Source organism: Oncorhynchus mykiss, chromosome 22 (genome assembly GCF_057628025.1).
Source record: "Oncorhynchus mykiss isolate SJ-2025 chromosome 22, ASM5762802v1, whole genome shotgun sequence".
In the NCBI taxonomy this organism is placed as follows: Eukaryota; Metazoa; Chordata; class Actinopteri; order Salmoniformes; family Salmonidae; genus Oncorhynchus; species Oncorhynchus mykiss.
The window spans coordinates 55,752,345-55,779,946 of NC_143043.1; the positions used below are offsets into that span (position 1 = coordinate 55,752,345).

Sequence of the window (27,602 nt, forward strand, 5' to 3'; positions counted from 1 at the left end):
ATTACCCATTCCATGATTGTGAACTTGACTTTCACAGAAACCCTAATAATAAAACAGGAAGCTTTTCATACATGCTGACACAGAAGGTGTGAAGATGGATCTGAAGATGTTGACACAGAAAGTGTGAAGATGGATCTGAAGATGGAGATACCCTTTTCAAAAAGGTACACAGACCATTATAATTGGAACACATACAGATATCATTCTCCTCCTTACTGGGCTGTTCATCCATCTTAACCCATAAAGCTGTGGGTTGTTTTTTTTGGTATCGACAAGGTTGTGACCTGGGCAAAAAAGACAGCGTAGATGTCCTTTCCAGAGGTCACCGATGCCTTTGTTTCTATGGCAGCTGAATCATTTTGACACCTCAATCTGAATTTGTCAATTTTTCACATTGCTTTGAGAGACACCTGCGCTCTCTTTGACAAGACAACCAACCTAGATGATCTCAATGATCTGAGGAAGGATCTCTTCTCCAACATAAGCTGCACCGCTACAACATTCATACCCGAGCATGTCTACCAAACATTTGTTCAACAAGTCTAAAACCATCCAATCGGTACCTTCACCAGTGATTTTGGTTGTTGCATGTTGTGTTTTATATTTGTGTTTTCAATATATTTATTAAAATACTACAGACAATAAAGCTACGTGTGATCACGTTACCAAAAAACAACCTGTCTGTCCCTCGTGTTAAGATGTCAGATATTCATTGAATGACACCTTTGTGTGCACTATGCAGATGGAGACTGTCAGGTCTGCATGTGAGTCGAGCTCTGTTTACCAAGGAGGTGTGTTCACTGCCAGTTTCTGGATCCTGTTCCCCACATTGTGTAAACATCTTCAGGTGGACTGCTGCCAATTGATATTCTATTGATATATATAGAACACATACTGTAAGGCTGGTGATAGTTTCACAATGTCTTCTTGTAAACAACCAGGTAGGTATACATTTACTGTAAATGCAAATTACACTTGGGGGGGGGAATTGTTTTAAACAATTGGGAGTTTGAAAGTAAAGCTGTTCCCAGTGATAAAACCAGATCAGATTATGAAATGATTCATGAGCAAATAATCCTAAAGTCTAGGGTCACCTCAAGCTACAGTCTGTCTGTTTTCTGTTCTCCGGAAAGAGCATGGCACCAGCCAATAAAACTCCAGCTACGAGTCGGTCTAGACGCTGTTCTTCTAGCTCATATCGCCTCGTCTAACGACGATGTCCGTGTGCTTGAACGGTCCAATTTCCGACTGAGAGAGAAACTGCAACCCTTCCTAAAACAATCCAATGGAGGCCAAACCCAAGTAAGTTGTTTGTTTCACCTTCTTCTAACAAACGTACAACGTACAGTACATGTGGCAGTATGTGTCAATATGAGGCATAGTTGTATAAGTGTTTGTGGCTTCCCGGACACAGATTACATGCTTAGACTTGACCTGGACAAAAACAATGTATGCTCAATGGAGAATCACAATTTAAATGTTCTATCTTTTTTTAGCGCAGGCTTAATCTGGACGCGGGAAACAGGCCCTCTATAGACAATCCTATGTACATTTTAAAAATATTTACTGAATCGGATTATTTTGTCTACGTGTCGAGATCATTGTTCGACTTTCCAATAAAGAAACTGAATAGAGAAACTGAATAGAGAGACTCAATAGAGAGACTCAACTGAGAAACTCAATAGAGAAACTCAACTGAGAAACTCAATAGAGAAACTCAATAGATACTCAGTACAGAAACTCAATAAAGACTCAACTGAGAAACTCAATAGAGAAACTCAATAGAGAAACTCAATAGAGAAACTCAATAGAGAGACTCAATAGAGAGACTCAATAGATACTCAGTACAGAAACTCAATAAAGACTCAACTGAGAAACTCAATAGAGAAACTCAATAGAGAAACTCAACAGAGAAACTCAATAGAGAAACTCAATAGAGAAACTCAATAGAGAGACTCAATAGAGAAACTCAATAGAGAGACTCAACAGAGAGACTATAAAAGCTATAGGATTCAACACTGTCCCATTGGTTCAGTCATTTACTCTATGTGAACTGGGGAGAGAGGGGCTCAAGTAGGATAATATCAATATGCAGGGTAATATCAATATGCAGGGTAATATCAATATGCAGGGTAATATCAATATGCAGGGTAATATCAATATGCAGGGTAATATCAATATGCAGGGCAATATCATTATGCAGGGTAATATCAATATGCAGGGTAATATCAATATGCAGGGTAATATCAATATGCAGGGCAATATCAATAAGCAGGATAATTATGCAGGAAGGAAATTCAAACCACTGAAAGTCAAACAAGGGAGGATACAAGAGTGACTGATTGGCTGAGTGGACAGGAGGAACTGGAAGGTGTATTGTGAGACAGAGAGCAGTCAAACACTTTTGTTCAGACAGTGTATCAGAGAGTACTATTTTAATAAAACGTAGTGTTATTGGAAGCATTAGGATAGGAATCGGGATAGTGTGTTAATATCTCAGTTATCAGCTGTCGGGGGAGTGTGCCTTGTCCTGTCAAAATGGATAAGGATCCATCAGGTCACAGTGGCAGTCCAGCCACACACAGGTAAGATCTTAAAAACAACAACTTTCGACCTCTGCAAATTGCTATGTTAGTTCGAACAGTGTTTCTCAAATCCCGTCATGGTGTACTCCCAGGGATGTACAGGTTTATTCCAGCCCAGTATGGGGTACCCCCAGGGATGTACAGGTTTATTCCAGCCCAGTATGGGGTACCCCCAGGGATGTACAGGTTTATTCCAGCCCAGTATGGGGTACCCCCAGGGATGTACAGGTTTATTCCAGCCCAGTATGGGGTACCCCCAGTGATGTACAGGTTTATTCCATCCCAGCACTAGCACTTTTGATTTGACTACTCAACTCATCATCAAGCCCTTGATTAGTTGAACCAGGTGCACTATTTAAAAGGTCAGGTCCTGATGATTTGGATCCCTGCCTCTTAAATCTGGCAGCTGATTTCATAGCTGAAAGTAATGACTGTTGGTGGAAGAAGGTGAGGACCAAGGTGCAGCGTGGTACGTGTTCGTCATTTATTAAATAGAACTGAACACTAAATACAACGTAACAAAAGAACAACTGAAACAGCTCCACTAGGTGCAAAACACACTAAACAGAAAATAACTACCCACAAACACAGGTGGGAACAGGCTACCTAAGTGTGGTTCTCAATCAGAGACAACGATAGACAGCTGCCTCTGATTGGGAACCATACCAGGCCAAACACATAGAAATACAAAACATAGAATGCCCACCCCAACTCACGCCCTGACCAAACCAAAATAGAGACATAAAAAAGGACATAAAAAAGGAACTAAGGTCAGGACTTGACACTGAACCACTTACATCTCTGTTCAATCTAACCCTGGAATGTAATGAAATTCCAAAGATATGGAAATCAGCATTTGTTCTACCACTTTTAAAAGGGGGAGATCCAACTCTTAAATAATTATAGGCCAATCTCAAAGCTGTCACCCCTTGAAACCCTTGTAAGTGAACAGCTAAACAAGTTTTTATTTACTAACTCTATTTTATCAATGTACCAATCAGGCTTCAGGAAGAAGCATAGCACAATTACCACAGACATTAAGGTTTTAAATGATATCACTGAAGCCATTGACAAAAAAACAGCACTGTGTCTCACTTTTTATTGATCTCTCTAAGGCTTTTGATACAGTTGATCATGCTATACTAAGGCAGAGATTGTCGAGTGTAGGTCTTTCGGAGCATGAAGTTGCATGGTTTGCTAACTGTCTGATAGAACTCAGTGCACTCAATTTGATGGGCTTATGTCTGCTAAATTGTCTGTCCTGAATGGTGTGCCCCAAGGCGCTGTACTTGGTCCTCTCTGATTTAAACAAAAATGTCCAAAATGCACAACTTCATTTTTATGCTGATGATACTGTTATTTACTGTTGTGCCTCGTCTCTTTCAAAAGCTTCCCAGAACTTGCAAACTGCTTTTTATACTGTTCAACATACCTTGTGTCAATTGAAGCTTATCCTCAATACTGACAAAACTAAACTAAACTAATGGTGTTTTCTAATGCAAGAAATAGACCTCTGAACCTTTCGCCTATTACTACCTGTCAGGGCAAGGAGATTGAGGTTGTAACCTCATATAAATATATTGGAATTTTAATTGATGACAGCCTCTCTTTTAATTTGCATATTCAACAACTTACAAAAGAATTGAAGCTGAAATTGGGATTTTATTTTAGGAATAAGGCCTGTTTTTCTTTTGAAGCCAGAAGGAGGCTAGTATCAGCTACATTTATGCCTTTACTAGACTATGGGGATATTTTATATATGAATGCTTCCATTCAGTGTTTGAGATCAATTGACACTCTTTACCATGGCACTTTGAGATTTATTTTAAACTGCAAAACCCTTACGCACCACTGCACTTTGTATAACAGGGTTGGCTGGCCTTCTCTAGTCACTCGTAGACTCAGTCACTGGTATACTTTTATTTACAAAGCCATTTTGGGTTTACTACGTTTTTATTTGGGCATTTTTATTGTTCAGAAATGTGGTGGGTACTCTCTTCGTTCGCTGGACTTTATCCTGCTAACTGCTCCAAACGTCAGAACTGAATTTGTTAAAAGGGCTTTTATGTCCTCTGCACCATCGTCTTAGAACACCTTACAAAATACTTTTAAACTGGAAGAACTTGTCCCGATTGGTGTTTTTAAATCACTGATGAAGGATCTTGAGGCTGATTCCCTGACCTGTCAATGTTTCTAATTTGCTGTTTTATACTCTTGTGAATTCAATGGTTTTTACTAGATTACTTGTAATTTTTCATGTTGTCTGTCTGTAATCTTTTTGTAATGACTTGGTGCTGCCTATCTTGGCCAGCGCGCTCTTGAAAAAGAGACTTTAATCTCAATGAGCCCTTCTTGGTTAAATAAAGGTTAAATAAATCAAATTAATAACATTTAGCTGAGTAAAAAATGTTGAGAATCATAGGATTTACAAACATATCAGGTCTTCCTGCTGTATTCCATCCTGTGAATTAGCCTTGTGTTCATGTATTCAGGTAACATGTGTGTATTATGTGTGATTAAGGTGTACTGCTGTTCATGAGTGAGAGTGGGAAGGGATCTCAGGTCTAATGTTCTTTACAGGAAGGGGAAGGGGTCTCAGGTCTAATGTTCTTTACAGGAAGGGGAAGGGTTCTAATGTCTAATGTGGTCTACAGGAAGGGGAAGGGTTCTAATGTCTAATGTTCTTTACAGGAAGGGGAAGGGTTCTCAGGTCTAATGTTCTTTACAGGAAGGGGAAGGGTTCTCAGGTCTAATGTTCTTTACAGGAAGGGGAAGTGTTCTAATGTCTAATGTTCTTTACAGGAAGGGGAAGGGTTCTAATGTCTAATGTGGTCTACAGGAAGGGGAAGGGTTCTAATGTCTAATGTTCTTTACAGGAAGGGGAAGGGTTCTAATGTCTAATGTGGTCTACAGGAAGGGGAAGGGTTCTAATGTCTAATGTTCTTTACAAGAAGGGGAAGGGTTCTAATGTCTAATGTGGTCTACAGGAAGGGGAAGGGTTCTAATGTCTAATGTTCTTTACAGGAAGGGGAAGGGTTCTCAGGTCTAATGTGGTCTACAGGGAGGGGAAGGGTTCTCAGGTCTAATGTGGTCTACAGGAAGCAGAAGGTGTCTAATGTCTAATGTTGTCTACAGGAAGGGGAAGGGGTCTCATGTCTAATGTTGTCTACAGGAAGGGGAAGGGGTCTCATGTCTAATGTTGTCTACAGGAAGGGGAAGGTGTCTAATGTCTAATGTTGTCTACAGGAAGTGTAAGGGGTCTCATGTCTAATGTTGTCTACAGGAAGTGTAAGGGGTCTCATGTCTAATGTTGTCTACAGGAAGGGGAAGGGGATGTTCGGGCTGAAAGTGAAGAAGAGGAAGAAGACAGTCACCACGTCTGATCTCGTCTTGGCCAATAAAGCAGCTCTAGGTACGGCCTTGAAAACAAACACTCTGTTGTAAACAGTAAGAGCAGATTGTGATTGGAGATGTCTGCATACCAAATGGCTCACTATTCCCGATGTAGTGCACTAGTGTCGACCAGGGCCCATATGGTAGTGCACTAGTGTCGACCAGGGCCCATAGGGTAGTGCACTAGTGTCGACCAGGGCCCATAGGGTAGTGCACTAGTGTCGACCAGGGCCCATAGGGTAGTGCACTAGTGTCGACCAGGGCCCATAGGGTAGTGCACTAGTGTCGACCAGGGCCCATAGGGTAGTGCACTAGTGTCGACCAGGGCCCATAGGGTAGTGCACTAGTGTCGACCAGGGCCCATAGGGTAGTGCACTAGTGTCGACCAGGGCCCATAGGGTAGTGCACTAGTTTCGACCAGGGCCCATAAGGTAGTGCACTAGTTTCGACCAGGGCCCATAGGGTAGTGCACTAGTTTCGACCAGGGCCCATTGGGGTAGTGCACTAGTTTCGACCAGGGCTCATAGGGTAGTGCACTAGTTTCGGCCAGGGCCCATTGAGGTAGTGCACTAGTTTCGACCGGGGCCCGTTGGGGTAGTGCACTAGTTTTGACCGGGACCCATTGGGGTAGTGCACTAGTTTCAACCATACAGTCAGCTCCAGCTGATCAAATAGTCATCTCTGCGTACCAAATGGCTCACTATTCCCTATGTAGTGCACTAGTTTTGACCAGGGCCCATAGGGTAGTGCACTAGTTTCGACCACACAGTCATCTCCAGCTGATCAAACAGTCGTGTGCTTCTGTATTCGTGGAGTATTTGCTGTAGGATTTACTGCATGTCCTGTAGGATTAAGGATACACATGTGATCATGTACCCTCCTGATATTTAAAACATCATGGGGTCACTTACTTTTAAACATGCAGTGCCAGTTTACCAGATACAGATCCAGCTCAGTCTAGTTATTTTAGATTGAATACGTCATGGCGTGCTGACTTCCGTAGCTGAACTTCTAGCTGGTATGGCCAGAGGATGATGGACCTCCCCCCTCTGATTCTACTTCCTCTCTCTCCCCCCTCTGATTCTACTTCCTCTCTCTCTCCCCCCTCTGATTCTACTTCCTCTCTCTCCCCCCTCTGATTCTACTTCCTCTCTCTCTCCCCCCTCTGATTCTACTTCCTCTCTCTCCCCCCTCTGATTCTACTTCCTCTCTCTCTCCCCCCTCTGATTCTACTTCCTCTCTCTCCCCCCTCTGATTCTACTTCCTCTCTGTGTTTCGTCCTACTAGGGAATGTTTCCTTGCCAACGTCCTTTAGTCTTGATCAAAAATTGCTTGATTGATTTGTGTCGTGCCCTGACAGATGGTACAGAGCCAGAGGGTAATGCTGAGGTCACTGGTCTGTTAGAAGGACAGTACCCCGACGATGGTCAGCCTGGCCCTTCGGGAACCATACCTGTCAGACAGCTACCCCAGACCAAGAGGTACATCACAACATATGTTTTTAATGTATTGTGTGGTGTTGTATTGTATTGTGTTGTGTTGTGTTGTGTTGTGTTGTATTGTGTTGTGTTGTGTTGTGTTGTGTTATGTTATATTGTGTTGTGTTGTATTGTGTTGTGTTGTATTGTGTTGTGTTGTATTGTGTTGTATTGTCTTGTGTTGTATTGTGTTGTGTTGTGTTGTGTTGTATTGTGTTGTGTTGTGTTGTATTGTGTTGTGTTGTGTTGTGTTGTGTTGTATTGTATTGTGTTGTGTTGTGTTGTGTTGTATTGTGTTGTGTTGTATTGTGTTGTATTGTGTTGTGTTGTATTGTGTTGTATTGTGTTGTGTTGTGTTGTATTGTGTTGTGTTGTGTTGTATTGTGTTGTGTTGTGTTGTATTGTGTTGTGTTATGTTATATTGTGTTGTATTGTGTTGTATTGTGTTGTGTTGTCTTGTGTTGTATTGTGTTGTGTTGTATTGTGTTGTATTGTGTTGTGTTGTATTGTATTGTATTGTGTTGTATAGTGTTGTGCTGTGTTGTGTTGTGTTGTATTGTGTTGTATTGTGTTGTATTGTGTTGTATTGTATTGTGTTGTGTTATGTTGTATTGTATTGTGTTGTATTGTGTTGTGTTGTGTTGTGTTGTGTTATGTTGTGTTGTATTGTGTTGTATTGTGTTGTGTTGTGTTATGTTGTATTGTGTTGTGTTGTATTGTGTTGTGTTATGTTGTGTTGTATTGTATTGTGTTGTATTGTGTTGTGTTGTATTGTGTTGTGTTATGTTGTATTGTGTTGTGTTGTGTTATGTTGTATTGTGTTGTGTTGTATTGTGTTGTGTTATGTTGTGTTGTATTGTGTTGTATTGTGTTGTGTTGTGTTGTGTTGTATTGTGTTGTGTTATGTTGTGTTGTATTGTGTTGTATTGTGTTGTGTTGTGTTGTGTTGTATTGTGTTGTGTTGTATTGTGTTGTGTTGTATTGTGTTATGTTGTATTGTATTGTGTTGTATTGTGTTGTGTTGTATTGTGTTGTGTTATGTTGTGTTGTATTGTGTTGTATTGTGTTGTGTTGTGTTATGTTGTATTGTATTGTGTTGTGTTATGTTGTATTGTATTGTGTTGTATTGTGTTGTATTGTGTTGTGTTGTGTTGTGTTATGTTGTATTGTATTGTGTTGTGTTATGTTGTATTGTATTGTGTTGTATTGTGTTGTATTGTGTTGTATTGTGTTGTGTTGTGTTGTATTGTGTTGTGTTGTATTGTGTTGTATTGTGTTGTGTTGTATTGTGTTGTGTTGTGTTGTATTGTGTTGTATTGTATTGTGTTGTGTTGTGTTATGTTGTATTGTATTGTGTTGTATTGTGTTGTGTTGTGTTGTATTGTATTGTGTTGTATTGTGTTGTGTTGTGTTGTGTTGTATTGTGTTGTATTGTGTTGTATTGTGTTGTGTTGTGTTGTGTTATGTTATATTGTGTTGTGTTGTGTTGTGTTGTGTTGTATTGTATTGTATTGTGTTGTGTTGTATTGTATTGTGTTATGTTGTATTGTGTTGTGTTGTATTGCGTTGTGTTGTATTGTGTTGTGTTGTATTGTGTTGTGTTGTATTGTGTTGTGTTGTATTGTGTTGTATTGTGTTGTATTGTGTTGTATTGTGTTGTATTGTGTTGTATTGTGTTGTGTTGTGTTGTGTTGTGTTATGTTATATTGTGTTGTGTTGTGTTGTGTTGTGTTGTGTTGTATTGTGTTGTATTGTATTGTGTTGTATTGTGTTGTGTTGTATTGTGTTGTGTTGTGTTATGTTGTGTTATGTTATATTGTGTTGTGTTGTGTTGTGTTGTGTTGTGTTGTATTGTGTTGTATTGTATTGTGTTGTATTGTGTTGTATTGTATTGTGTTGTATTGTGTTGTGTTGTGTTGTGTTGTGTTATGTTATATTGTGTTGTGTTGTGTTGTGTTGTGTTGTGTTGTATTGTGTTGTATTGTGTTGTGTTGTATTGTGTTGTGTTGTATTGTGTTGTGTTATGTTGTGTTGTATTGTGTTATCCCAAAATCTGAAAATTGACTGATCAAAATGTTTGCCTGTGGTGCCAGGCCTCGTATAACTCATACTGTATAACTCATACTGTATAACTCATGGTAATAATGTCAATTTAATAACTTCACACAGGTCTAAACTAAGACCAAAGATTCTGGACAGTGAGAAAAAGCCACAGACTTTCCAGGTAGGTTGACTGATTCATATTGTATCTGGTACCCCTGTGTTGAGGGAATAGTCCTGATTGGTTCATATTGTATCTGGTACTTTTGTGTTGAGGGAATAGCCCTGATTGGTTCATATTGTATCTGGTACTCCTGTGTTGAGGGAATAGCCCTGATTGGTTCATATTGTATCTGGTACTCCTGTGTTGAGGGAATAGACACTGGATGTTTGGGACACATTGCCATCTAACTTCCAAAACTTCTGTCCTCACATGACGAAATCTGTGTAATCTGTATATTCTTAACTGTACATGTCTTCTCCTATCCTGTGTAATTTGTACTGTATCCATAAGGTATATGCTGATAGTATATTATGTGTAGATCCCTCTGTCTATATTCTGTCTGTCCATTGCTGGCAAAACCATTTAACTTGGCGAATAAAGGTGACTTTGATTATCTTCCCTCCAGATTGCCATCAACATCACCGAGGCCAAACAGCTGGTGGGGGAGAATATTGACCCTAGCGTAATCATGGAGATAGGAGACGAGAAGAAACAGACCACCGTCAAAGAGGGCACCAACGCCCCTTTCATCAATGAGGTGAACCTTCTCCCCTGAGCCTGGTTCCTCTCTAGGTTTCTTCCTAGGATCCTGCCCTCTAGGGAGTCTGTCCCCTCTGAGCCTGGTTCCTCTCTAGGTTTCTTCCTAGGATCCTGCCCTCTAGGGAGTCTGTCCCCTCTGAGCCTGGTTCCTCTCTAGGTTTCTTCCTAGGATCCTGCCCTCTAGGGAGTCTTTACCCTCTGAGCCTGGTTCCTCTCTAGGTTTCTTCCTAGAATTCCTGCCTTCTAGGGAGATGTTTTACCCTCTGAGCTTGGTCCCTCTCTATGTTTCTTCCTAGGATCCTGCCCTCTAGGGAGTCTTTCCCTTCTGAGCCTGGTTCCTCTCTAGGTTTCTTCCTAGGATCCTGCCCTCTAGGGAGTCTTTCCCTTCTGAGCCTGGTTCCTCTCTAGGTTTCTTCCTAGGATCCTGCCCTCTAGGGAGTCTTTCCCTTCGGAGCCTGGTTCCTCTCTAGGTTTCTTCCTAGGATCCTGCCCTCTAGGGAGTCTGTCCCCTCTGAGCCTGGTTCCTCTCTAGGTTTCTTCCTAGGATCCTGCCCTCTAGGGAGTCTTTCCGCTCTGAGCCTGGTTCCTCTCCAGGTTTCTTCCTAGGATCCTGCCCTCTAGGGAGTCTTTCCCTTCTGAGCCTGGTTCCTCTCTAGGTTTCTTCCTAGGATCCTTCCTGCCCTCTAGGGAGTTGTTTCGAGCCACTGTGCTAATGCTTCTGTATTGCTTGCTGTTTGGGGTTGTACGATGGGTATCTATCTATCTGTAAAGCATTACACTGTAACAAGTATTGTAGTTAATTGTAATAACTCATAGTAACACTGTAATAACAACATGTAACTGGTGGTAATTGCAGTCTGTAATCACAGAGGTGTAATAACAAATGCTTGTTTCCGTGCTTGTTACTAATGGACAAGTTTCTACTAAATTCACCAATTTAGTGTTTAGTTTCTTCTCAGCTGATTCAGTAATAACGGTCACAAGGTTGTAATCTCTGGTGGACAGATGGGTGTCTGAGATTACAACGGTTGGAGGCTCAAAAGGCTCTAATTACCTACCGGCAGTTGAATGCACTCTTCAAAATCTGCACTCAATGTTTTTGCTCGCACTTGCACCTAAAAAAACTGTACTAAAAAATGGTTAAGTTGATTCTATATAAAAACGTACTACTCGTTACCAAGTGGAGATACCTACAAAACATAAGACGAGCTTCTACTTTTGTCAACTTTATTGCAACATGTAAAAAATACCTTAAATTTCTGACAAAATAATAAGGAGTTTTATTGTTAGATTAACGATTTAATGAATTAGATTAAACAAACCCCTACTCAATAACTTAAAAATCACAAATCTAGTGGGGACATATCTGTAGCCTATAGTAAGAGTAGCCTAAAGAGCTGGGATTGTCTTTTTTTATTCCCGTTTTTTAACATTACAAGTAACAATATAAAAACGACAAAACTCTGACTCTTGTCTTCGCCTGTTTCTTCTTTCTTGTTAATTAACATTTTCCCATCCTGGAGTCTGAGATCTTGTTGTGAATCTGTGGCAGAGAAAAAGAATAGATTAATATTTAGGATTGACACTACTTTACCCCTAGTTATCATCGCCATGACAACTAGTTAAGGCACATAGCTAGCTAGGCCTTGCTAGCTACCAGTTGTTGCGTTATCCATTTAGCAATAATACTGCTTGTTTTAATACTAATAAGTTATCTGTGTTTAACTAGATTGAAAAGGTAGTAACGCTGCTCATAGTGTGTTGACACAAGTAACTTTAACGTGTTGAGTGTGCGTTAAACTCTTGTTTAATAAAGCACTACCGTGAAAACAAGGTTCAGGGATTACCATCAAGTCCAGCTAACGTTAGCTAGCGTGTAGCGACCGTAGCATATTCTGTCAGCTTTAGCTAGCCAGCTAGCAAAGGTTTAGAAAAATAAGATGCTATCGGAAACTTTAACATTTGTAACAAGCATGGTAGTAAACATTTGTTATTACACCCCTGTAATTACAGACTGCAATTACCAACAATTACATGTTGTTATTACAATGTAACTATGAATTATTACAATGCCTGTTACACTATAATTACATATGGAATTACACTAACAAGGACCCTTAAAAATGAAGTGTTGCCGGATGGTTGGTATTGGAATAAGACTAATAATCATTGTCTTTCCTTGTTGCTCAAAGATCTGTAACAATCTTATCTCTGTTTTTTGAAACAGTACTTCGTGTTTGATTATTACGGCCATCAAGAGAGCTTTTTTGACAAAGTCATCAAACTATCAGTAAGCAAATACATCGCTCATCCATAAAGATATTCGACCATATTTTCAAGAGTCGTGTAAAAAGCAAAAAATAAATAAAACCTCTTCAATATTTAGTTTGTCTGTTTCTTCTCCAGGTGATGCATACCAAGATCATGAAAGGCTTCTGTGTGGGCTCCTTCAAGATGGATGTGGGAACGGTCTATAGACAACCTGGTAAGAGAACGACATCCACACCCTATGTCCCCACATGCTCCCATTCCCCCCACGCTTCAGCCCGGTGCTCCTTCATAACTGACTGGATTGCTGAAAAGCTAACTGAATGCGAATGCTAACTTTCTTGCTGTTTTTTAATGTGAGTTCTGGTGAGTGAGATGTCCGATTGATTTGTTACAGCAGATAATAAACTTGAACGTCCCCGTCTTAGGTCACCAGTTCACCAATAAGTGGGCGGTGCTGACGGACCCGGCAGACATCAGGACCGGGGTCAAAGGTTACCTGAAGTGCGACATCAGCGTGATGGGGAAGGGAGACGCCATACAGCCCTCTCAGAAGACCAGCGATGCTGAGGAGCAGATAGACAAGTAAGACACACACACACACCTCTCTCAGAAGACCAGCGATGCTGAGTAACAGACAAGTAAGACACACTCTTGTTTGACCTGCATGCAGACAGGTATGTTTAAGCAGTAGTATGCAGACAGGTGTGTTTAAGCAGTAGCATGCAGACAGGTGTGTTTAAGCAGTAGCATGCAGACAGGTGTGTTTAAGCAGTAGCATGCAGACAGGTCTGTTTAATTAAGCAGTAGCATGCAGACAGGTGTGTTTAATTAAGCAGTAGCATGCAGACAGGTGTGTTTAATTAAGCAGTAGCATGCAGACAGGTGTGTTTAATTAAGCAGTAGCATGCAGACAAGGTGTGTTTAAATAGTGGGTCTAGGAGTAATCTCACGCGCCGGCAATATAGCAACATAGCATAATATCATTATTCAGAGACACTCGTTTGGCTTTGTGAGATTAAATTATGAGTAATCCTTATCATCGACAAATACAAAGTAAGAGGACAAAATAAACACACCGTTTCACCAGAAGCCTGTTATCATGTAGGAAGGAGGTTTCTCTGGCATGTTGACAAAGCCCTTGGTTGATGTACAACTGTTTTCAGACCTTTTGACTTTTTCCACATTTTGTTACGTTACAGACTTATTCTTAAATGGATTAAATAAAAATAAATTAAAAATCCTCAGCAATCTACACACAATACCCCGTAATGATGAAGCAAAAACAGGTTTTTATTTTTTTTAGCAAATTTATCAAAAATAAAAAAATGTTTTATTTTTTTATTTTTGATAAATTTGCACAATAATAAAAAATAAAAAAAACTATTGACAGAAGTATTCTGGGATGAAGGTTCACCATCCAACAGGGCAACGACCCTAAGCACACAGCCAAGACAATTCAGGAGTGGCTTTGGGACAAGTCTCTGAATGTCCTTGAGTGGCCCAGTCAGAGCCCGGACTTGAACCCGATCTAACATCTCTGGAGAGACCTGAAAATAGCTGTGCAGCAATGCTCCCCATCCAAGCTGACAGAGCTTGAGAGGATCTGCAGAGCAGAATTGGATCAACTCCCCAAATACAGGTGTGCCAAGCTTGTGGCGTCATAACCAAGAAGACTGGAGTCTGTAATCGCTGCCAATGGTGCTTCAACAAAGTACTGAGTAAAGGGTCTGAATACTTCTGAATATTTCAGGTTTTAATAGTCCAGGAGTCCAGGAGGCTAGTCCAGGAGGTTAGTCCAGGAGGCTGGTCCAGGAGGCTGGTCCAGGAGGCTGGTCCAGGAGGCTAGTCCAGGAGGCTAGTCCAGGAGGCTAGTCCAGGAGGCTAGTCCAGGAGGCTAGTCCAGGAGGCTAGTTCAGGAGGCTAGTCCAGGAGGAGAGTTCAGGGGGCTAGTCCAGGAGGCTAGTCCAGGAGGCTAGTCCAGGAGGTTAGTCCAGGAGGCTAGTTCAGGAGGTTAGTCCATGAGGTTAGTTCATGAGGCTAGTCCATGAGGTTAGTTCAGGAAGCTAGTTCAGGAGGCTAGTTCAGGAGGCTGGTCCAGGAGGCTAGTCCATGAGGCTAGTCCATGAGGTTAGTTCAGGAGGCTAGTCCAGGATGCTAGTCCAGCAGGCTAGTCCAGGAGGCTAGTCCATTCAGATGCCATTCTCTCTTAAAATGTTTTCACCCTCTGACCTTTGACCCAGGAACCTGTTGGTTCCCGAGGGGTTCCCCTCGGAGCGTCCCTGGGCCAGGTTCTATGTGAAGGTGTACAGAGCGGAGGGTCTGCCTCGTAACAACTCCTCCATCATGGCTAACGTCACCAAGGCCTTCATAGGGGACAACACAGCCCTCATAGACCCATACGTGGTGGTGTCCTTCTTCAAACAGATGGTAAGGTTATTGATAAGGAGACGGACACTAGGACATGATTCTACAGTAAGGTTATTGATAAGGAGACAGACACACTAGTACATGATTCAACAGTAAAGTTATTGATAAGGAGACAGACACACTAGTACATGATTCTACAGTAAGGTTATTGATAAGGAGACAGACACACTAGTACATGATTCAACAGTAAAGTTATTGATAAGGAGACAAACACACTAGTACATGATTCTACAGTAAGGTTATTGATAAGGAGACAGACACACTAGTACATGATTCAACAGTAAAGTTATTGATAAGGAGACAGACACACTAGTACATGATTCTACAGTAAGGTTATTGATAAGGAGACAGACACACTAGTACATGATTCAACAGTAAAGTTATTGATAAGGAGACAGACACACTAGTACATGATTCTACACTAAGGTTATTGATAAGGAGACAGACACACTAGTACATGATTCAACAGTAAAGTTATTGATAAGGAGACAGACACACTAGTACATGATTCTACAGTAAGGTTATTGATAAGGAGACAGACACACTAGTACATGATTCTACAGTAAGGTTATTGATAAGGAGACAGACACTAGTACATGATTCTACAGTAAGGTTATTGATAAGGAGACAGACACACTAGTACATGATTCTACAGTAAGGTTATTGATAAGGAGACAGACACACTAGTGCATGATTCAACAGTAAAGTTATTGATAAGGAGACAGACACACTAGTACATGATTCTACAGTAAGGTTATTGATAAGGAGACAGACACACTAGTACATGATTCTACAGTAAGGTTATTGATAAGGAGACAGACACTAGTACATGATTCTACAGTAAGGTTATTGATAAGGAGACAGACACACTAGTACATGATTCTACAGTAAGGTTATTGATAAGGAGACAGACACACTAGTGCATGATTCAACAGTAAAGTTATTGATAAGGAGACAGACACACTAGTACATGATTCTACAGTAAGGTTATTGATAAGGAGACAGACACACTAGTACATGATTCAACAGTAAAGTTATTGATAAGGAGACAGACACACTAGTACATGATTCTACAGTAAGGTTATTGATAAGGAGACAGACACACTAGTACATGATTCTACAGTAAGGTTATTGATAAGGAGACAGACACTAGTACATGATTCTACAGTAAGTCTCAGTCTCTCTCTCTCTCTCTCTCTCATATGTTTTGCTGTTACAGGGCAGAACAGCCACCCAGAAGAGTACAGCAGACCCTGAGTGGAACGAGCAGATAATATTTACTGAGATGTTCCCTCCCCTGTGCCAGCGGCTGAAGATCCAGGTTTGGGACGAGGGCAGTATGAACGATGTAGCCATAGGAACACACTACATCGACCTGCGGAGGATATCCAACAAACAGGACGGGGACAAAGGTCAGGAGTCATGACTGACTGTTGATTGACTGACTGACTGACTGAATGATTGACTGACTGACTGACTGACATCATGCTGTTATGGGAACACTTTCCCTATATCTAATGCACTACTTTAGATCAGAACCATATTCTCTATATTGTACACTACTTCTGGCCAGAGCCCTATAGAACCCTATTCCCTATATAGTGCACTACTTCTGGCCAGAGCCCTATAGAACCCTATTCCCTATATATTGTACACTACTTCTGGCCAGAGCCCTATAGAACCCTATTCCCTATATATTGTACACTACTTCTGGCCAGAACCCTATAGAACCCTATTCCCTATATATTGTACACTACTTCTGGCCAGAACCCTATAGAACCCTATTCCCTATATATTGTACACTACTTCTGGCCAGAACCCTATAGAACCCTATTCCCTATATAGTACACTACTTTAGACCAGAGCCCTATAGAATCCTATTCCTTATATAGTACACTACTTCAAGGCCAGAGCCCTATAGAACCCTATTCCCTATATATTGTACACTACTTCTGGCCAGAGCTTTATGAGGTAGTACCAAAAGTAGTGCCAAAAGTGGAGAACAAGGTGACCTTTTTTGGGGGATGTAACCGAACAGTTGTCTAGAGTTCCAGTCTGTCCCAGTATGTTATTATAATGGTCATGTGTTGTAATCTCTACCCTCTGTCTCCAGGCTTCCTCCCTACGTTCGGACCGGCCTGGGTCAACATCTACGGTTCGGCCCGTAACTTCTCTATGGTGGATGACAACCCCGAACTGAACGAGGGGGTCAGGGAAGGGGTGTCGTGGAGGGGCAGGGTGTACCTGGAACTATCTGTAGAGATACTGTCAGGGGGGGGAGGCGGGGGAGAGTCCAAGCTGTCCCGGTTAGTCAAACCTCTGAAGGACACCAAGGCAGGTAAAGCAACGGGAAAGGACCCTAAGGGGGCAGGAGGAGCAGGAGGAGGAGCAGGGGAGGAGGAGAAAGCCAAGGCCATCGGGGCGGAGGTGATGCCGGTGGAGTCTCCACCTCAGGTGAGGAGAGATACATATACAGAGTGGGTAATGATGGAAGGTTTGTTTTGTAATTATCCTGTAAAAACTGTTATTGATTACGATCCTCACTAGCTGACGCCATGACTACAGCTAATCTACATGGGGTTTATGCACACACAGAAAGACATTATAGACAGAACACTCCTACTCATTTCAGACATTATAGACAGAACACTCCTACTCATTTCAGACATTATAGACAGAACAATCCTACTCATTTCAGACATTATAGACAGAACACTCCTACTCATTTCAGACAGAACACTCCTACTCATTTCAGACATTATAGACAGAACACTCCTACTAATTTCAGACATTATAGACAGAACACTCCTACTCATTTCAGACATTATAGACAGAACACTCCTACTCATTTCAGACAGAACACTCCTACTCATTTCAGACATTATAGACAGAACACTCCTACTCATTTCAGACAGAACACTCCTACTCATTTCATACATTATAGACAGAACACTCCTACTCATTTCAGACAGAACACTCCTACTCATTTCAGACATTATAGACAGAACACTCCTACTCATTTCAGACATTATAGACAGAACACTCCTACTCATTTCAGACAGAACACTCCTACTCATTTCAGACATTATAGACAGAACACTCTTACTCATTTCAGACATTATAGACAGAACACTCCTACTCATTTCAGACAGAACACTCCTACTCATTTCAGACATTATAGACAGAACACTCCTACTCATTTCAGACATTATAGACAGAACAATCCTACTCATTTCAGACATTATAGACAGAACACTCCTACTCATTTCAGACATTATAGACAGAACACTCCTACTCATTATAGACAGAACACTCCTACTAATTTCAGACATTATAGACAGAACACTCCTACTCATTTCAGACATTATAGACAGAACACTCCTACTCATTTCAGACAGAACACTCCTAATCATTTCAGACATTATAGACAGAACACTCCTACTCATTTCAGACAGAACACTCCTACTCATTTCATACATTATAGACAGAACACTCCTACTCATTTCAGACAGAACACTCCTACTCATTTCAGACATTATAGACAGAACACTCCTACTCATTTCAGACATTATAGACAGAACACTCCTACTCATTTCAGACAGAACACTCCTACTCATTTCAGACATTATAGACAGAACACTCCTACTCATTTCAGACATTATAGACAGAACACTCCTACTCATTTCAGACAGAACACTCCTACTCATTTCAGACATTATAGACAGAACACTCCTACTCATTTCAGACATTATAGACAGAACACTCCTACTCATTTCAGACAGAACACTCCTACTCATTTCAGATATTATAGACAGAACACTCCTACTCATTTCAGACATTATAGACAGAACACTCCTACTCATTTCAGACAGAACACTCCTACTCATTTCAGACATTATAGACAGAACACTCCTACTCATTTCAGACATTATAGACAGAACACTCCTACTCATTTCAGACAGAACACTCCTACTCATTTCAGACATTATAGACAGAACACTCCTACTCATTTCAGACATTATAGACAGAACACTCCTACTCATTTCAGACAGAACACTCCTACTCATTTCAGACATTATAGACAGAACACTCCTACTCATTTCAGACATTATAGACAGAACACTCCTACTCATTTCAGACATTATAGACAGAACACTCCTACTCATTATAGACAGAACACTCCTACTCATTTCAGACATTAATAGACAGAACACTCCTACTCATTATAGACAGAACACTCCTACTCATTTCAGACATTATAGACAGAACACTCCTACTCATTTCAGACATTATAGACAGAACACTCCTACTCATTTCAGACATTAATAGACAGAACACTCCTACTCATTTCAGACATTATAGACAGAACACTCCTACTCATTTCAGACATTATAGACAGAACACTCCTACTCATTTCAGACATTATAGACAGAACACTCCTACTCATTTCAGACATTATAGACAGAACACTCCTACTCATTATAGACAGAACACTCCTACTCATTTCAGACATTAATAGACAGAACACTCCTACTCATTATAGACAGAACACTCCTACTCATTTCAGACATTATAGACAGAACACTCCTACTCATTTCAGACATTATAGACAGAACACTCCTACTCATTTCAGACATTAATAGACAGAACACTCCTACTCATTTCAGACATTATAGACAGAACACTCCTACTCATTTCAGTATTGCACCTGTTCTGTCCCCGTCTTGTCCCCCCCTCAGCTCATTGACAAGGACAACTTTTTGCTGTTTGGAACGGTATTCGAGGCCACGATGATCGACAGAAAGATCGGAGACAAACCCATTAACTTTGAGTTGTCTGTTGGTGAGCATTGATAAATCACTGACAGTCCGTCATCTACACTACTCTATTATACTCTATTATTGTAATGAATTTTATGAATAATGGTTAAACAATGTATACATTTAACTATAACTAAACTAATTGAATTCTACCCTGTTTTACTATGTCTGATTTATAAGGTTAGTTCATAAGAAAGAGGTTAAGTAGCATGGATAAGGGGTAATTGGAAATGATAACCATTGTGTATGTAGGAAGGAATGTGTGTACTATATTATATTATACACTACTCTACACTACTCTACTCTATTGTACACTACTCTACTCTATTATACCCTACTCTCCTCTATTATACTCTACTCTACTCTACTCTCCTCTACTCTATTCTAGTTTACTATACTCTACTCTCTACTCTACTCTCCTCTATTCTCGTTTACTCTATTCTAGTTTACTTTACTCTACTCTTCTCTTATCTTCTTTACTCTATTCTAGTTTACTCTTCTCTACTCTACTCTATTCTACTCTACTCTCCACTTCTTTACTCTATTCTAGTTTACTCTTCTCTACTCTACTCCATTCTACTCTACTCTCCACTTCTTTACTCTATTCTAGTTTACTCTTCTCCACTCTACTCTACTCTATTCTACTCTACTCTACTCTCCACTTCTCTACTCTATTCTAGTTTACTCTTCTCCACTCTACTCTACTCTATTCTACTCTACTCTACTCTCCACTTCTCTAGTCTATTCTAGTTCACTCTCCTTTTTTCTCTACTCTACTCTACACTACTCTAGTTTACTCTACTCTATTCTAGTTTACTCTTCTCTACTCTATTCTAGTTTACTCTAATTTACTCTAATTTACTCAACTCTCATCTTCTCTTTTTTATTTTCTCTTCTCTCCTCTCTACTGTACTATTCCCGCTCTGCTCCCTTCTCATCCCTTCTCCTCTCCTCCTTTCTCCTCTCCTCCCTCCTCATCCCTTCTCCTCTCCTCCCTCCTCATCCCTTCTCCTCTCCTTCTCCTCTCCTCCCATCTCATCTCCTCCCTTCTCATCCCTTCTCCTCTTCTCATCTCCTCCCTTCTCCTCTCCTCCCTTCTCATTCCTTCTCCTCTCCTCCCCTCCCTTCTCATCCCTTCTCCCCCCCTCCCTTCTCCTCTCCTATCCTCCCTCCTCATCTCTTCTCCTCTCCTCCCTTCTCCTCTCCTCCCTTCTCCTCTCCTCCCGTCTCTACTCTTCGCCTCTCCACCTCTCTTCTCCCTCTCTAATCTACTGTATTCCTCTCCTTTCTATTATCCTCTTCTGTATTCTACTATGCTATATCGTATCATATTCTACTCTACTCTGCTATATCGTATCATATTCTACTCTACTCTGCTATATCGTATCATATTCTACTCTACTCTGCTATATCGTATCATATTCTACTCTACTCTGCTATATCGTATCATATTCTACTCTACTCTGCTATATCGTATCATATTCTACTCTACTCTGCTATATCGTATCATATTCTACTCTACTCTGTTCTATCCTTGTCTGTCTGTGTGTATGTGTAGGTAACTTTGGGAACGTCCAGGAGGGCTCTCCCCAGGTCAGCGGTAGGAGGAAGGTGGAGAAGCCAGTAGCAGAGAGGGTGTGGGATGGTCAAGATCTCGACAGTACCCCCCTGATTGACTCCCAGGACCCCAAACCTGGGCTCTGGCAGTCTCCATGCCAGTCCACCACACCCCTAGAGAAACCCCTCACTGATGGAAACAGGTCCTTGTACCTTGTTGAATTGATCCTGATGTCACACAATGGCAGTTTCACAGACACGGACTTTAAGTCCTGGGCTAGATTAGAAATGAGAAATTCTCCATTAATCATTAGTCCAGATAGAAGGTTCCAGAAAACTGTGCCTCAATGTCCAGAACTGGACTTTAAAATCTGTGTCTGATAAACCATCCCGTGGAGTCTAAAAGCATCAACATCAAAATGATCAGTTACGTAGTAAACTTTGACTGTGTATCCGTCTCCAGGCATTACATGTACCTGCCCATCCAACATCAGAAGCCTTGTGTCCATGTGATGAGCTGCTGGGAGGATCGGACGTACCGTCTTCACAGCTCTAACTTTCTGGAGAACATCGCTGTCATGTTTGTACGTCACCTTTTCTACGTACCATTACAAGGTTTAGACAGGGTACAACATGGACTCTAGTAATACCATGTAATGGTTTAGACAGGGTACCAACATGGACTCTAGTAATACCATGTAATGGTTTAGACAGGGTACCAACATGGACTCTAGTAATACCATGTAATGGTTTAGACAGGGTACCAACATGGACTCTAGTAATACCATGTAATGGTTTAGACAGGGTACCAACATGGACTCTAGTAATACCATGTAATGATTTAGACAGGGTACACACATGGACTCTAGTAATACCATGTAATGGTTTAGACAGGGTACCAACATGGACTCTAGTAATACCATGTAATGGTTTAGACAGGGTACCAACATGGACTCTAGTAATACCATGTAATGGTTTAGACAGGGTACCAACATGGACTCTAGTAATACCATGTAATGGTTTAGACAGGGTACCAACATGGACTCTAGTAATACCATGTAATGGTTTAGACAGGGTACCAACATGGACTCTAGTAATACCATGTAATGGTTTAGACAGGGTACACACATGGACTATAGTAATACCATGTAATGGTTTAGACAGGGTACCAACATGGACTCTAGTAATACCATGTAATGGTTTAGACAGGGCACACACATGGACTCTAGTAATACCATGTAATGGTTTAGACAGGGTACCAACATGGACTCTAGTAATACCATGTAATGGTTTAGACAGGGTACCAACATGGACTCTAGTAATACCATGTAATGGTTTAGACAGGGTACCAACATGGACTCTAGTAATACCATGTAATGGTTTAGACAGGGTACCAACATGGACTCTAGTAATACCATGTAATGGTATAGACAGGGTACCAACATGGACTCTAGTAATACCATGTAATGGTTTAGACAGGGTACACACATGGACTCTAGTAATACCATGTAATGGTTTAGACAGGGTACCAACATGGACTCTAGTAATACCATGTAATGGTTTATACAGGGTACCAACATGGACTCTAGTAATACCATGTAATGGTTTAGACAGGGTACCAACATGGACTCTAGTAATGCCATGTAATGGTTTAGACAGGGTACACACATGGACTCTAGTAATACCATGTAATGGTTTAGACAGGGTACACACATGGACTCTAGTAATACCATGTAATGGTTTAGACAGGGTATAAATATGGACTCTAGTAATACCATGTAATGGTTTAGACAGGGTACCAACATGGCTCTAGTAATACCATGTAATGGTTTAGACAGGGTACCAACATGGACTCTAGTAATACCATGTAATGGTTTAGACAGGGTACCAACATGGACTCTAGTAATACCATGTAATGGTTTAGACAGGGTACCAACATGGACTCTAGTAATACCATGTAATGGTTTAGACAGGGTACACACATGGACTCTAGTAATACCATGTAATGGTTTAGACAGGGTACCAACATGGACTCTAGTAATACCATGTAATGGTTTAGACAGGGTACCAACATGGACTCTAGTAATGCCATATAATGGTTTAGACAGGGTACACACATGGACTCTAGTAATACCATGTAATGGTTTAGACAGGGTACCAACATGGACTCTAGTAATACCATGTAATGGTTTAGACAGGGTACCAACATGGACTCTAGTAATACCATGTAATGGTTTAGACAGGGTACCAACATGGACTCTAGTAATACCATGTAATGGTTTAGACAGGGTACCAACATGGACTCTAGTAATACCATGTAATGGTTTAGACAGGGTACCAACATGGACTCTAGTAATACCATGTAATGGTTTAGACAGGGTACCAACATGGACTCTAGTAATACCATGTAATGGTTTAGACAGGGTACCAACATGGACTCTAGTAATACCATGTAATGGTTTAGACAGGGTACCAACATGGACTCTAGTAATACCATGTAATGGTTTAGACAGGGTACCAACATGGACTCTAGTAATACCATGTAATGGTTTAGACAGGGTACCAACATGGACTCTAGTAATGCCATGTAATGGTTTAGACAGGGTACACACATGGACTCTAGTAATACCATGTAATGGTTTAGACAGGGTACACACATGGACTCTAGTAATACCATGTAATGGTTTAGACAGGGTATCAATATGGACTCTAGTAATACCATGTAATGGTTTAGACAGGGTACCAACATGGACTCTAGTAATACCATGTAATGGTTTAGACAGGGTACCAACATGGACTCTAGTAATACCATGTAATGGTTTAGACAGGGTACCAACATGGACTCTAGTAATACCATGTAATGGTTTAGACAGGGTACCAACATGGACTCTAGTAATACCATGTAATGGTTTAGACAGGGTACCAACATGGACTCTAGTAATACCATGTAATGGTTTAGACAGGGTACCAACATGGACTCTAGTAATACCATGTAATGGTTTAGACAGGGTACCAACATGGACTCTAGTAATACCATGTAATGGTTTAGACAGGGTACCAACATGGACTCTAGTAATACCATGTAATGGTTTAGACAGGGTACCAACATGGACTCTAGTAATACCATGTAATGGTTTAGACAGGGTACCAACATGGACTCTAGTAATACCATGTAATGGTTTAGACAGGGTACCAACATGGACTCTAGTAATGCCATGTAATGGTTTAGACAGGGTACACACATGGACTCTAGTAATACCATGTAATGGTTTAGACAGGGTACACACATGGACTCTAGTAATACCATGTAATGGTTTAGACAGGGTATCAATATGGACTCTAGTAATACCATGTAATGGTTTAGACAGGGTACCAACATGGACTCTAGTAATACCATGTAATGGTTTAGACAGGGTACCAACATGGACTCTAGTAATACCATGTAATGGTTTAGACAGGGTACCAACATGGACTCTAGTAATACCATGTAATGGTTTAGACAGGGTACCAACATGGACTCTAGTAATACCATGTAATGGTTTAGACAGGGTACACACATGGACTCTAGTAATACCATGTAATGGTTTAGACAGGGTACCAACATGGACTCTAGTAATACCATGTAATGGTTTAGACAGGGTACCAACATGGACTCTAGTAATACCATGTAATGGTTTAGACAGGGTACACACATGGACTCTAGTAATACCATGTAATGGTTTAGACAGGGTACCAACATGGACTCTAGTAATACCATGTAATGGTTTAGACAGGGTACCAACATGGACTCTAGTAATACCATGTAATGGTTTAGACAGGGTACCAACATGGACTCTAGTAATGCCATGTAATGGTTTAGACAGGGTACACACATGGACTCTAGTAATACCATGTAATGGTTTAGACAGGGTACACACATGGACTCTAGTAATACCATGTAATGGTTTAGACAGGGTATCAATATGGACTCTAGTAATACCATGTAATGGTTTAGACAGGGTACCAACATGGACTCTAGTAATACCATGTAATGGTTTAGACAGGGTACCAACATGGACTCTAGTAATACCATGTAATGGTTTAGACAGGGTACCAACATGGACTCTAGTAATACCATGTAATGGTTTAGACAGGGTACCAACATGGACTCTAGTAATACCATGTAATGGTTTAGACAGGGTACCAACATGGACTCTAGTAATACCATGTAATGGTTTAGACAGGGTACCAACATGGACTCTAGTAATACCATGTAATGGTTTAGACAGGGTACCAACATGGACTCTAGTAATACCATGTAATGGTTTAGACAGGGTACCAACATGGACTCTAGTAATACCATGTAATGGTTTAGACAGGGTACCAACATGGACTCTAGTAATACCATGTAATGGTTTAGACAGGGTACCAACATGGACTCTAGTAATACCATGTAATGGTTTAGACAGGGTACCAACATGGACTCTAGTAATGCCATGTAATGGTTTAGACAGGGTACACACATGGACTCTAGTAATACCATGTAATGGTTTAGACAGGGTACACACATGGACTCTAGTAATACCATGTAATGGTTTAGACAGGGTATCAATATGGACTCTAGTAATACCATGTAATGGTTTAGACAGGGTACCAACATGGACTCTAGTAATACCATGTAATGGTTTAGACAGGGTACCAACATGGACTCTAGTAATACCATGTAATGGTTTAGACAGGGTACCAACATGGACTCTAGTAATACCATGTAATGGTTTAGACAGGGTACCAACATGGACTCTAGTAATACCATGTAATGGTTTAGACAGGGTACACACATGGACTCTAGTAATACCATGTAATGGTTTAGACAGGGTACCAACATGGACTCTAGTAATACCATGTAATGGTTTAGACAGGGTACCAACATGGACTCTAGTAATACCATGTAATGGTTTAGACAGGGTACACACATGGACTCTAGTAATACCATGTAATGGTTTAGACAGGGTACCAACATGGACTCTAGTAATACCATGTAATGGTTTAGACAGGGTACCAACATGGACTCTAGTAATACCATGTAATGGTTTAGACAGTGTACCAACATGGACTCTAGTAATACCATGTAATGGTTTAGACAGGGTACACACATGGACTCTAGTAATACCATGTAATGGTTTAGACAGGGTACCAACATGGACTCTAGTAATACCATGTAATGGTTTAGACAGGGTATAAATATGGACTCTAGTAATACCATGTAATGGTTTAGACAGGGTACCAACATGGACTCTAGTAATACCATGTACCCTATTTGAGTGGTGATGTCATTGTGGTGATGTCATCATATTCCACACAGGAAGAAGGCGTGGCCAAGACAGATGAGCTGAACAAGTTGTCAGATCCAGGAACAGAAGCTCTCATGCGCCGAGTCTTTAAGGAGTTCATCATGGACGCCAGGTTGGTAACCTTAACGACACCATCAAACAGATAATAAAACTGTGGTAAACCGGTGGGGTGTTGGGTTGAGTGTGCAGAGGTTAATAACACAGAGACCGGAAGGTTCCAGTCAGCAAACACAACTTTCCTAGTCTGCAGAGGTTAATAACACAGAGACTTGAAGGTTCCAGTCAGCAAACACAGCTTTCCTAGTCTGCAGAGGTTAATAACACAGAGACTTGAAGGTTCCAGTCAGCAAACACAGCTTTCCTAGTCTGCAGAGGTTAACAACACAGAGACCGGAAGGTTCCAGTCAGCAAACACAACTTTCCTAGTCTGCAGAGGTTAATAACACAGAGACCGGAAGGTTCCAGTCAGCAAACATAACTTTCCTAGTCTGCAGAGGTTAACAACACAGAGACCGGAAGGTTCCAGTCAGCAAACACAACTTTCCTAGTCTGCAGAGGTTAATAACACAGAGACCGGAAGGTTCCAGTCAGCAAACACAACTTTCCTAGTCTGCAGAGGTTAACACAGAGACCGGATGGTTCCAGTCAGCAAACACAACTTTCCTAGTCTGCAGAGGTTAATAACACAGAGAGCGGAAGGTTCCAGTCAGCAAACACAACTTTCCTAGTCTGCAGAGGTTAATAACACAGAGACCGGAAGGTTCCAGTCAGCAAACACAACTTTCCTAGTCTGCAGAGGTTAACACAGAGACCGGATGGTTCCAGTCAGCAAACACAACTTTCCTAGTCTGCAGAGGTTAATAACACAGAGACCGGAAGGTTCCAGTCAGCAAACACAACTTTCCTAGTCTGCAGAGGTTAACACAGAGACCGGATGG

The 27,602-nt window shown here is 41.0% G+C and overlaps 1 protein-coding gene across 5 annotated transcripts in view; it reads left to right on the forward strand.

Moving 5' to 3' along the window:
• Positions 1 to 1,001: 1,001 nt before the first annotated feature.
• fer1l6 (fer-1 like family member 6) overlaps positions 1,002 to 27,602 on the forward strand; it is a 62,849-nt gene continuing 36,248 nt past the window's right edge. For 3 of the 5 annotated variants that reach the window (XM_090216457.1, XM_090216459.1, XM_090216462.1), the window contains exons 1-15: positions 2,315 to 2,585; positions 5,906 to 5,997; positions 7,339 to 7,459; positions 9,626 to 9,680; positions 10,126 to 10,257; positions 12,487 to 12,549; positions 12,666 to 12,744; positions 12,956 to 13,112; positions 14,771 to 14,957; positions 16,177 to 16,369; positions 17,071 to 17,411; positions 19,697 to 19,799; positions 21,336 to 21,537; positions 21,798 to 21,918; positions 26,676 to 26,776. In XM_090216457.1, the coding sequence (XP_090072583.1) occupies positions 2,539 to 2,585; positions 5,906 to 5,997; positions 7,339 to 7,459; positions 9,626 to 9,680; positions 10,126 to 10,257; positions 12,487 to 12,549; positions 12,666 to 12,744; positions 12,956 to 13,112; positions 14,771 to 14,957; positions 16,177 to 16,369; positions 17,071 to 17,411; positions 19,697 to 19,799; positions 21,336 to 21,537; positions 21,798 to 21,918; positions 26,676 to 26,776 (1,994 nt within the window). In that variant the 5' untranslated portion in view covers positions 2,315 to 2,538. Of the gene's footprint in view, positions 1,303 to 2,314; positions 2,586 to 5,905; positions 5,998 to 7,338; positions 7,460 to 9,625; positions 9,681 to 10,125; positions 10,258 to 12,486; positions 12,550 to 12,665; positions 12,745 to 12,955; positions 13,113 to 14,770; positions 14,958 to 16,176; positions 16,370 to 17,070; positions 17,412 to 19,696; positions 19,800 to 21,335; positions 21,538 to 21,797; positions 21,919 to 26,675; positions 26,777 to 27,602 lie in introns of those variants that run through there. The other 2 variants (XM_090216458.1, XM_090216460.1) reach the window with 1 other exon arrangement.